Source organism: Mytilus edulis, chromosome 3, assembly GCF_963676685.1.
Source record: "Mytilus edulis chromosome 3, xbMytEdul2.2, whole genome shotgun sequence".
Lineage (NCBI taxonomy): Eukaryota > Metazoa > Mollusca > Bivalvia > Mytilida > Mytilidae > Mytilus > Mytilus edulis.
The window spans coordinates 77079934-77093140 of NC_092346.1; the positions used below are offsets into that span (position 1 = coordinate 77079934).

Sequence of the window (13207 nt, forward strand, 5' to 3'; positions counted from 1 at the left end):
TTTAAATGTGGTACACCTGCAGTTTTAAATAAACAGGATAAAATAAACAAGGTTTAATATACCTTCTTCACTACTACTGTCTATTAACACAGCTTTTATTCTTCTTCTTTTCTTTTGACTATCATCATCTAATAATTAAGCAAAATTACAGTATATATTTCATTAAGCTTTGATTATTTCATCATAAATCTAATTTTCTGTTTAAATTTAAAGTGCATGAATGCTTATGCAATAGGGTATTTAAAATTCAAGGTCTATTATGAGAACTTTCTACATCAATTTGAAACCTGAAATACTTGCTAATGCAAATTTAATCTTATAATTATGGTCAATCACTAAAACATCTCAATAAATATCCCTTTTTAAACCTGACATTTGAACATAAAAATTCCAGTTTGTCATGAGGGGAGAGGATCTCAATTACTTCATGCAATTTGGATTATTCACTTGTTAAAAACATTAGAAATTCATCATAAACAAAAATTGCATTATTATTATTGACTACTTTTCAAATGTTTTTGCAGGTCCTGACATAAATTAACCAGGGACCAGGAAGTATAGACCTAGAGTTCTGGGTTCATACCTAAAAACTAAATATCAACTTTGATATATCTTACCAGAGTCTTGTCCAGATTTTGATCTTTTACCTTTCCCTTTGTCAGAAACTTTCCTACAAAATATACAATACTATACTTATATATATACATGTATACATCTTCTTATGATATATATTAGCCATCAAATACTGATTTAAAATTTAAACTAGAAATAGTGACCAAATTAGGGTGTTATCAAACTGTCTCTTTTCATGGATTCAATTAAAGTGTGGATGTGTTGAAAAGGTAGTTACAGGATTTATGATTGTGTAGTATTATATACATATTACTTTTCAGGAAAGGCTAACAATATCAGATATTTAACATCTTTCAATTATTATGGCATGGAAATGATAATTCTACATAGCATTTCTAATGAAAATCTTATTGTATGAGTATATTAATGCACCAATATCTTATAATATAAAATTTTACAGTCTTCAGTTCTAGAGTAACTTACGATTGACTTTTTGTTTTATATTCAATTGAGTATTTAGGGTCAATTTTTATTTGAAACCATTTGTGGTTACTCACATAGAGTTTAAAAAATAAATAAATCCCAGTTTATAATGATAATTTGGTGAGAATTTATCTCAAAAACACAGAGTTGTATGATGCATCTCTATGTGTCCATTCTTTCTCAGAAAATCATTATTTTTCAAAAAATTATTCAGAGCAGAAAGAAAACAATTCCATGTATGGTTCATGAAATGACCATGCCAGGTCACCAGTTATTGTTTGTGATTGTCTCCTTCCAACTCTGAAAAACCCTGATACTACAATATTTTTGTTACATCTGTGTAAATGTATGTTATAAAAAAGCAAGGAGATGTTGTGTCATTGCCAATGAAGTGGATGAAATCAAATTTATGAAACAAAAATAATACCTTATACATAAAGTCATCTATAAAAGGCCCAGACATGAAAAAAAATGAACAATACAATTGAGATAACTAATTCAAAACAAAACAATTTATGAAAAAAGTATGGCAGACATGAACAAACAACAACCATAGAACTACAGGCTCCTGAACTTGGACATAAAGAATGTGGCCTCATTAAACAGTTTGTGAGCCTTCTACCCAGCCATACCCTGAAGTGTTCTTACTACAGACCTTTTAACTGGTGAGGGTTCCTTCTTCATTGTTTCTTGTTTAACTTCTGGCTCTGATTTCACAATCTTATCCTTCTTTACTGGCTCTGGTGGCTTCTCATCTGCTTTTGCTGCAAGATACATTGTTGGAATAATAGATATATGTATCTAACTGTATACTGTTAGCTTGTTTTCAGTCAAAAAAATATAGCTAACCTGTATATATTTGTATGAAGATTTAAATCTGAAAGGGTATAAGCTGAAATATCTGAAATATAACTAGGAAATGAATGTCATATTTAAAAAAAATATCTTATACATGTTCAATAGGGGTTCTCTTTTTATTTTTATATATAAGATAAGATATTTTTATTCCAATTATATGCCTGCTTGATAGTCTAATACAAATACATAAAGCCTTATTGTTAATTATTTCATATATATAAGATCCAATTATATGCCTGCTTGATAGTATAATACAAATACATAAAGCCTTATTGTTAATTATTTCATATATATAAGATAGACTAATGTCCTGTGGACCTCTGTGACTAACAATACTTTGGGATATTTTAATTCACAGAACAAAAAGATGACCTACTCATTTCCTTTTTGAGGGCAGTTTACCAAATTAAGAATTTTCTGCACTTCATCATTAATAAGTTTTCAGTTTCAAGTTTTTATGTATTTTTCTATTATATTTTCTATAATGTTATAAATACCTGTCTGTTTTGAAAAGAATGCCATGACTCCTCCTTTTTTGTTTGATGATTCCTGTAAAAAAATTAAAAACCTTACAATAGTAAAGGACAAAACTTATTAACCATAGACATCTAAGGGCTGTTCCAGAAAATACTATGATTTCCATATGTTTCTTTTAAAGGTATATTAGGTTTTCCAATCATCAATACCCTTTTAAGTTTTAAACATTTCATAGAAGAATTTAGAAAATTTGTCAATCAGTAGTAAAGGTTGTCTCTTGGAGCCATGTTTTTAACCTGTCCAAAACCAGGTGTGGATTGTTTATAGAAGACTTCCAATACATCATTTTTGACTGGTTAAGTGGTTTAAAAGATGAAATGTTAAATTTGTATGAAAACAGGTGTCAAAGTATAGCAATAGCTCACCTTTTAGACAAAGTGAGCTAAAATTTCAAGCTGATTAAGATCCACTCACTTTTCTCTGAAAAAAAGGTACAGTTATTCAAATACCTTTGCATTCTTTTTACTGTCTTTGGAGTCTTCTTCTTTCACCTCCTTTGTATCCTTCTCAGGTGACTTTGTTTTATTCTTTGTATCTTTCTCTGGTGACATCTTTTTTGCTTGATTAGCAAACATTCCGGCAATTCCTCCTTTTTTCTGAGGTTTAGCTGCAGGTTTCTGAGAGACATTACTGTTTTCTCCATTCTGTTTTGGTTTTTGAGAGGCATGGCCATTTTCTCCATTCTGTTTTGAAGAACCATTAACCTGTAATTATGAAAAGCATTTATACCATCCTTTGTCAATACCACACAACAGTGGAAATACTCATGCAATATTGAACTTGACCTCAATATTGTCATCGGTAACAACATACTATTTGAAAATCATTGGTTGAATGCTTCATTAGTTTTTTCATACTGTTATAGTTAAAATCATCAAAACTATGACTATGAAACAGAGGTCAGGTGGCCCATGTCAACCTTTCATGTATTTTATGTTTCTGATAGAAATTGAGATTCACTTAAACAGTGTGATGTTGTAAAGATGCTTCCAGTATCAAGCATAAAAATTGGAAGATTTAGGATTTCAATGAATTAAATTTCAACAAAAATAAGATTTTCAGATTAAATAATGAAAGTGTCAAATTAATTGGGTTTGTGTTGTTTAGTCTTTAGTTTTCTATATTATGTTTTGTTTTATACTATTTTTGTCTTTTGATTGCTTTTCATTTTCACCATGGCATGGTCAGTTTGTTTTTCGATGAATATCCCTTTGGTACCTTTCACCTCTCTATTGCAACTTTTGACACATTGACAAGAACCATAAGCTATACATAACTTATTTTAAAACTTTGGACAATCTTACTATGTATGCTGCCTTCTTTGAATTAAATTTGTTCAAATCCACACACCTTTATCTCAGGATAAGTGATATATCTAACATGCAAGAAAAAACTAAATAATGAATTGATAAATGAATTAAGGACATCTTTTTGTTGTAGGAAGGCAGATAGAAGGGTAAAATATGCTACTAAAATGTGACAAGATAAGCTATTGGACTGCATGTTTTCATTTATTCACTCCTTAAATATAACCACACAAATTTTCAAACACACATTTAAACAGTACCTGTTTTGTTGTGGTAGGTTCAGTTTTGTACCTTTTCTGTGATTCAACTTCTGTGTCTGATCTAAGTTTTGCTTTAGGATATTTTATTGAGCTAAATCTGAAATATAAATTAAATTTTACCAACTATCATAATATAAAGTTCACAACAAAACACATTATTAATCATTACAACGTGATAACTATGAAGACATGCATCATATAACTGTATTACTTCTGCAGAATCGAAAACATTTCTCTTTAAAAAATCCCATGCATTCATCAAACTTGTTAAAATCATTCCCCAAAACTTTTTTTTTTAATACAGAATGGTAGTAAAACAATATGTATTATTATTCCATGCTAAATCATAACTGTTTTTCGTCTATTAGAAAATTCTAACTTATAGTATTTTTTTATGTTCATATGAGATTGATATTACTATGTACTTACTTGAATATGTCTGTATTTGTTGTACTATCTTTATGTATAGAATCATAGTCAGCTAGGTATAATTTGTTATCATCCTGAAAGATAGATATCAAAATCATCCTAAAACAAGAATGTGTCCAAAGTACAAGGATGCCCCACTCACACTATCATTTTCTATGTTAATTGGACAGTGAAATTAGGGTCAAAACTTTTATTTGGCATTAAAATTAGAAAAATCATATCATAGGGAACATGTGTATTCAACTTCATCAAAAACTATCTTGACCAAAAACTTTAACCTGAAGTGGGACAGACAGACAAAAGAACCTACAGACCAGAAAAAATAATGCCCCTCTTCTATCATATGTGGGGCATAAAAACACAGGCTTGAAACATTCGTTTGTCTGACTTTCAGTTTTGACACTTTTATGAGGTGAATTTAAATCAAACAGATTCACAAAAAAACCCTCCTTAGCTGACAATTCTTTGATCTAACTCCTTAATTCAACATATTCAGAGACATGCAACAAATACCAATTTCTATGCCCCAACTACAATAGTAGAGGGGCATTATGTTTTCTGGTCTGTGCCTCCATCCGTCTGTTTTTCCGTCCGTCCGTCCGTTCGTCTCACTTCAGGTTAAAGTTTTTGGTCATGGTAGCTTTTGATGAAGTTGAAGTCCAATCAACTTGAAACTTAGTATACATGTTCCCTATGATATGATCTGTCTAATTTTAATGTCAAATTAGAGTTTTTACCCCACTGTCCACTAAACATAGAAAATGATAGTGCAAGTGGGGAATCCGTGTACTAAGGACACTGTCTTGTTTAGTCTTCAGTTAAAACCAGTATGGTATCCTAAAAACAATTTCTCCAAAAATTTATCCTCTACATTGTATCATACCAAGTAACTTTTATCACTTTTAAACACTTATTTGTATCAGTAGGTATCTCCTAAATAAAATTCATATTGACAAGGAAACCAGTCGTAACTGAAAATTATCAGTAGAAGGTTTAAGTATTTACCTTGACCTTGGATCTGCCGACACTGTAGATATGTGAACTTGTAACCACAGATAATGTGGATTTAAATGCCTCTATATTTTCCTCAGGAACAACCATACATTTTACTGTCTGAAATCAATACTATTTGTTAAAGTTGAAGTCTGAAACTACTATAAGGCTATACATTTTTTTTATTTCATTAAGCAATATGTATACACATTTTTAGTTAGTATCTTAACTTTCAAGCTTTCATGACTTTGTTGATATAAAGAGTATAGGTAATTATGAAAAGTAATCCAGAAAAAAAATTTGCTCCATAATGAGATACATTACCAGCAAGAAGAAATGTTTCCTTATTAAATCCAAATACTAAATTGAATAGCAACATCGTGAAATGTAAAAACTTAAAGTCTTCAAACAATAACTGATAAAATGAAATTTTAAGATAATTCTTCCTTTGCTCAATGCTCTTCAACTTTGTTTTTGTTTGGCTTTATAATTATTTTGATCTGAGCGTCACTGATGGGTCTTATGTAGACGAAACGAGCGTCTGGCGTATTAAATTATAATCCTGGTACCTTTGATAACTATTTGCAGCAGCTATGTTGTTTATGTTCATAATAGCTATGAATATGACCCTTCTAAAGCTTAACAGCATCATACATTCCAATGATAAGTTCACAGAATGAAAAATATCAGCTTCAGTCTGAATGATAGGAAATTCATACTGACCCCTCAACCCCCCAAAAAAGGGACACATTGGTATTATGTGAGGTGAATAATTCATGTACTAATATACTAGTTATATGCTGTCAATCTGATATTACTTACCTTAACTCCGACAACAGGATGTGACAGGCCAGCAACAAAATATGTCACAAATAGATGATCATTGTCTTTGTTGTTTCTCTGATGTTGAACAAAGGAATATAACATCCTGTGAAAAGCAAACATATGATTTGTTATGTTCATAAACACAGGCTTGCCTCTCTTTATTAAATATATAACAATCATAAAATATTTATCAAATGAGAGGTTAATAAAAAGTCATGAAAGTATAAAACTACTCTTGCTTTTAACAAATTGTGGAATATTTCAAATTTAAATTGATTTTAAATTTCACATTTACAATTCAGTATTGCACAAAAGAAGCTTGTAAAAAAATAACTTTTGATCCTTAATATTATGCTTTTGTTCAGCATGTGTCATCAACTACATACAATGTCTATTTTATTTTTGTAAACTACTCATTAATTAGAATACTTACTGTTTTGCTTTATTCACATGAACTTTTAATTCTAAACTTAACTTTTTGAATGTGACCTGAAAAATAAGAGAAAATAATCATCAGTCCTTCTTGTTTCCTTTTCAAATAAAAAGTTCTTTCAATCTTAATAATATTGGTCATTTCGGGAGTCCAATATATTTCTTTTTGAGTTGTTTCTATTTCAGGAAAAAGATCTTTGACAGTCCTCAACATATTATTCAAAAATTCATTAATGTCATTTACATTTTCACTATTTTACAAAGTACCAGATCCATAAATTAATATCATACTTAAGAAGTTAAGTGTTCATCAAGGTATGCCTATTATTGATCTAGTATCCCATTTCCATCACATCTTGGCATGTAAACAAAAATGAGTCATATTTGACCAAATACAATATGTAACTATCAAATGTCATAATAAAAGAACTTGTTGCTCTTAAAAGGCAGCTCAGTAAAAGCATATTTCAAGATTACTTTAATAAGAAATATCATTGTCTGTTTATTCAAGTTACTGTAAATAATATGTATTCACTCATGTAATACTTATAAATTATCATTGATCTTCTCAATGAGATTGATTTTCTCCCTTGAGCCAGTACGGAGAAAGTGAGAAAAGCAGTCGAATGGAGATGACCAATGATAATCTGTCTATCATTTTTTCCTATGACATTTTTAATTTTGTTGACAATGGCATGTGCGTCTCTAATTTCTAGCAATAATTTTTCATATCACTCTACTGTGCTGAGAAAGGAAATAATCAGTTAGTAAGATCAATGGAAAATTTTGTAAAATAGTCATAAAAGCACATACATTGTATATTATTTTAAAAGACAAAGAACAATTTCAAAGCATATGATACTAAATGATAGGTCAAAAGTTCTCAAAACCAATAACATTTTTTGTATCATGTTACTGAGATTACTCTCAGATAGGTACTTTGTATAGATCTGGTCTTAATCGCCTAGGTTGTATATTTGTTTAAGTGATATGTGCTGTTGCCAGGATATATTGCGATCTGCAGATGCATTCAAGACCTACAATGTACCTGTGGACGCACCTTAAGCAAACCCTGATATTTGCTGAGAATGACGTCTCAACTGACCACTTTCAAGTTTGAAGCCTTTCTGTCAAAACTTTGGTTTTATTTCACACCAGTCCTGGGTTTAGGGACATTGTCAATTCTTTCCCATGTTGAGAGATTGGTTAAAAAAATAAGATGCGATATTGCATTGGCAAATAAAATTCATATATAATGATTGCATTGATAATCATCAAGAATATGTGATCAGGAACCTAAGGAATAATGATAAATAAATAAATTATAATAATAAATAATAAATATAATAATACTTTATTCCGAAAGCAATACAGCTTATAGGATACATATACACAATTTTACACCAATATAAGAATTTTACAAGAGATATATAATATATATAAATATAAGGTGTGCATGAAAGAACATATAATACATAATACAAGAACAAAAATATTATTTACTGCAATTAAATTCTAAGTTTTTCTGCAGATTTTAAAAATATACCTAAGTTATTCAATTCTTTTATATTTCTGACAGATAACAACTGGATAAGTTTGTATGTAGAAGGATTTCTCCAATAATACTTTTTTATATACTTTTCTCGAATTTGACTATATTTTTTACATTCAAGTATAAAATGGTATTCATCTTCAATAGACCTAGTATTACAATTTGTACATAGTCTATTATTTTTATCAACATTATAATATCTACCTGTTTCTATACTTAATACATGAGCTGATATATGATATTTACAAATGTATGGTTTGTATATATAATTTACAGGTCTATCTAAATAAAATTGCAATGTGTGTGTACTATACATGTATCTATACAAATGACATTTATTTGAATTCTCAAAAAACATAGTTACTTCACTAATGAATACACCAAGCATTCTTTCTTTTAATTGCGATAGAAAAATGTCTTTACAAACTACACTTTGGTTTAACCAAACATAATTAAATCCATATCTAAACAAAATATCTCTAATTTTACAACACCAGTTTTGTTTATCGTTCTTTTTAATAAAACTTCTGTCATACATCTCATCATAGCAATTCTTTAATATACAATTTTCTGTACTCAAAATTTTTAACCAGTATTTGATCATTCTATACTGCCTTTCAATGTACATTGGCAATCTACCTAATTCACAATAAATCATATTAGTTACAGCACTCATTTTGACTTTAAGAACTCGTTTTAAAAAATACAAATGAACTTTTTCGATATTAGGTGCCATATGAAATCCCCATATTTCCGAGCAATAATTCAGTATACTTGCTACATAAGTTTCAAATAATGACAACAAAGTTTCAGGATTATAATAATCATCATGTATTTTATTGAATATACTAAACACAGCCTTTTTACCCTGTTCTGATAGTTTCTTTTGAGTATTTGCAAAGTTACCAGTATAATAAAATAAAATTCCCAAATACATAAACTCGTTACATATATCAATAGCCTTTCCATTTATATACCATTGCTCTTCTGGTCTAATTTTCCCTCTGTTTCTAAAAACTACAATTTTGGTTTTTGACAAATTTATGTACAAATCATACTTATTTGAATAAACATTTACATCATCGACCATCTTTTGTAGATCAGTAATACTTTCACTAAATAAAACCATATCGTCAGCGTACATTAACAAGTACAGATTTAACATTTTAAGTTCATATGATTTACAATTTTGTGTAATAAGTTCTATCTCCATATCATTGACATATAATGAGTACAACAGAGGAGATAAGGATTCCCCTTGCATTAGACCAACAGTGCATTAAAAAAATTCAGAAAATTTTCCATTAAGTTTTACACAAGTTTTTAATTTGCTATACATAGATTTAATGACATTTAAAAGTCTACCAGTTACTCCACATCTGACTAATCTTTGCCATAATTTGTAATGTGTGACACTATCAAAAGCTCTAGTGTAATCTACAAAGCAACAGTATAAACGTTTACCTTTACTCAAAGAATTAGTGATAAGGGAATAAAGGGCAAAGACGGCATCGACGGTTCCAAATCCAGGACGGAAACCAAATTGTGCATCTGTCAACACATTATTCTTTTCACTCCATTGTAGCAACCTTGTATTCAGCAGCGAGGTGAAGAATTTCCCAACATGCGGAACGAAAGATATTCCACGGTAGTTGTTAGGATCATTCACGTCTCCTTTTTTAAAAACAGGTACGATAATACTGTTAACCCATATTTCAGGGAAATTTCCGGAATTAAGAATATTATTAAAAAGTTTGCACAATATTGGAATAAGTACAGTTTTTCCAGCAATAAGATATTCGTTCATGATGTTGTCGAACCCAGTAGATTTATCATATTTCAATTTCCTCAAGCATTTTTCTAATTCGGTATCTGTAAATGGAATGTCTAGTTCCTCGTGTACGTTTGGTAAAGTTTCTGTATTCGTTGCCTTGTCCGTTTCTGAGTTATTTGACATTAAGTTTTTAAAATGTTTCTGAAATTGTTCCAAAGTTATTTTATGTCCGTTTTCGGTCTTTGGTCTTTTGAATTTCTGGTAGAATTTCTTTGGGTTTTTTCTTCGCAAATTTTTCAACATATTACCATGTTGGTTTTTGTAATGTCTTTTAAGTTTAGTCTCCGTACATTTATATTTCTGGTTAGCTAAGTTAAGTCTTATTCTGTTGTCGTTAGAATGGTTTGCATTAAAAATATTCAAAGCTAATTTGTATTGTCTATAAAGATTCTTGCAATCTTCTGAAATCCACGGTTTATCTATTTTAATAAACGATTTTCGACTTTTATTAGCATTACTATCTATACAATGTTCACAATAATCTGTAAATTCAACTTCTGTTTTGGTGTATTGTTCACAAATTTCTGTAAGCAGGTTATTCAAATCGCCAACACATTTGTCAATATCGTTCTCATGTTCCGTTAAATTTAACATTAAATCATCAAACTTTTGAACATTTGTCAGCATGTCATTTACAAGACCGTCTTTAAACCCTTCATTCCATTTCACTCTATTGTAAACAGATTTTACACAAGTACATTGATCATTAATCTTTCTATCAACATTTAAATATAATTCAACACTTAATGGAGCATGACATGAAAACATATTAAAATCTTTAACAGTTAATGCCTTGATTAAAGTAAAAATACTGTCTTGTGATATCAACATATAATCAATTAGACTACAACCGTTTTTATTTTGAAAAGTATATTTACTACTATCAGTACCAAATCTACCATTACATATTCGTAAACCTGTAGATTTACATATATCAAGTATACGACGCCCAAAACCATTTGGGGCTTTTAAGTCTTCGGACAATCTATCTGTAATTTTAACATCAGAAACATAACTTATAAAGTCAATAGTGTCAAGTAAACGTTTATCTAGCGTGTCTTCTACAATAATTCGTTTGTCAAATTTTAACCAGATCATACTATCAACTTCATATTTAATTACATCAATAAATTGACATAGCCATTTTTTATAGAACAATACTACTCCACCACCACCACATTTTGATCTAGCCAAATATTTCTTTTCATAGCCATCTAATACAAACTCATCCGGACATTTGACCCAACATTCACTTAGACATAAAACGTCGTATTCAGATACAATTTGAACAAATTCCTTATCACGTAGCTTTCGCACTAGGCCTTTTGAAATATTCCAGGCACATATATTAATAGCACTTTGTTGGGTTTCAGATATTTTATTTACACTCTCCGCTGACTCCTAACGTTCCCATATTTCTCCGTTCACATAAAGTTTATCACCTACAATATACGCTGTTTTATTCTGTTTTCCTTCTTTCAGCATTATCGGAACCAATTTTTTCCGCCGTTCAACAATTTCACGGGGATACTGCGGAATAATTCCGAACTTTGTGTCTTTTAAACGACCTGATGCATTTTTAACTTTTGCTCTATCCGACAGCTGACTAAATTTAACAACTATTGGCCTTGGTCTAATCGCGTCGGGTTTTCGTTTCCCTAAACGAAACACCTTTTCCAAATGTATATTGGTCGCACCTTCTAACTTCATAGTGTTTTCTAAGAATTCAAGTATTTGTTCCTTACAACGTTCATTTTCACCACTTTGGTCTCCTTCCCCCTGTTTGTCGGTGTTATTATCATTTGTATTTATTTTAACTAGTTCCTCATCGAAGGTTTTGTCTCGATATCTAAAAGTTTACTACTGAAGTTTTTTGTTTTTTCAATTGTACTTGTCATTGTATCAAGTTTTTTCTTCAGCGCAGCTTGCTCGTCGTGTACATCTGATAGAAATTGGGCGTTTTGTTCAAGATGATTTAACCGTTGTTTACAACTGCTTAATTCTGTATCAACAGATTTAAACCTATTATCAATTAACTCCAATCGTTCTTCTATTTTATCAAGCTTTGTCATTTTGAGATCGATGTTTGTTACCTTTTGACAGAGTTCTCTTAATGTATTTTCGATTCCCGGTGACATGGGATAAGTCATAAATGGGGGAACCCATGGCGGGGGGTAAACAGGTGAATAATTCTGTTGATATGTCATTCCAGGTGTGCTTGTTAAAGGTGTGTATTGAAAGGAATTATTCATTTCTTCTCCAAATAAGCTTTATTTAGAGTCAGCAAGGTATACAAACATAGACAAACATAAGCTCTAATTAGCTTTTAACTGACATTGCTTCTAAATTAGCCTGCATAATGACAATCAAAATGACACTTGAACTTTAATAGTGCAGGGATACAGGCAGTCTATTTCATAAATAACATCATAAAGGCTGGCATATTCAGCAAACTTTTCAGGTGAAAGACATAAATAAATAAATAAAAAATAATAAATAAATAAGCTTTATTTAGAGTCGGCATGGTATATAAAACATAGACAAACATAAGCTCTAATGAGCTTTTAACCGACATAAATGTTACTGGTAGTGGTCTATTGGTTGAGTGTACAAAATGGTTCATCTCTGTTATTCAGATTCTGTTTTAGATATTTTATTGCATTTTGAAAAACTTTAAATTAATACACACTAACACAGACTTACAGAAGTGGGTCTCATTGGGGTCTAAGCCTGACGCCGGATCGCCGATTTTTTGTAAGCATGACACGTGAAAGTAAAATGATTATGCCGTGAAAACAGGAAATGAAGTCTAGCGGGACACAGGATTACATTTAAAATGAGAATTGTTTACATGCATTTTTTACATAGTGTAAGTGGGACATATATGTCTAGAAATCTGACAAAACAGTAGGCAGGATCCGGGATCAGAACCCCCAAAATTTTAATGTTGGATATAATTCGCAACTTATTAAGACAGTTTTTATATAAACACATACTATTTGATTTTCATCATTGACCCACTCGTCTAAGTTGTCCAAATACATTTCGTCGATAGTGCCCATTTTGTTGAGTATTTACTTTCGTTTTCCCGCAAAATCAGAGTCAGTTAAGTGCTTGACTTTAA

The 13207-nt window shown here is 30.4% G+C and overlaps 1 protein-coding gene across 1 annotated transcript in view; it reads right to left on the reverse strand.

The window, feature by feature from the left end:
* LOC139517457 (DNA polymerase delta subunit 3-like) overlaps positions 1-13205 on the reverse strand; it is a 28215-nt gene extending 15010 nt beyond the window's left edge. Inside the window, exons 1-11 of the mRNA XM_071308539.1 lie at positions 13080-13205; positions 6699-6754; positions 6263-6368; positions 5453-5560; positions 4448-4521; positions 4019-4115; positions 2901-3155; positions 2412-2463; positions 1712-1820; positions 618-670; positions 63-128 (exon numbers count right to left, since the gene is read on the reverse strand). Of these exons, the coding sequence (XP_071164640.1) occupies positions 63-128; positions 618-670; positions 1712-1820; positions 2412-2463; positions 2901-3155; positions 4019-4115; positions 4448-4521; positions 5453-5560; positions 6263-6368; positions 6699-6754; positions 13080-13145 (1042 nt within the window). The 5' untranslated portion in view covers positions 13146-13205. The remainder of the gene's footprint in view (positions 1-62; positions 129-617; positions 671-1711; positions 1821-2411; positions 2464-2900; positions 3156-4018; positions 4116-4447; positions 4522-5452; positions 5561-6262; positions 6369-6698; positions 6755-13079) is intronic.
* Between the last annotated feature and the right edge of the window lie 2 nt (positions 13206-13207).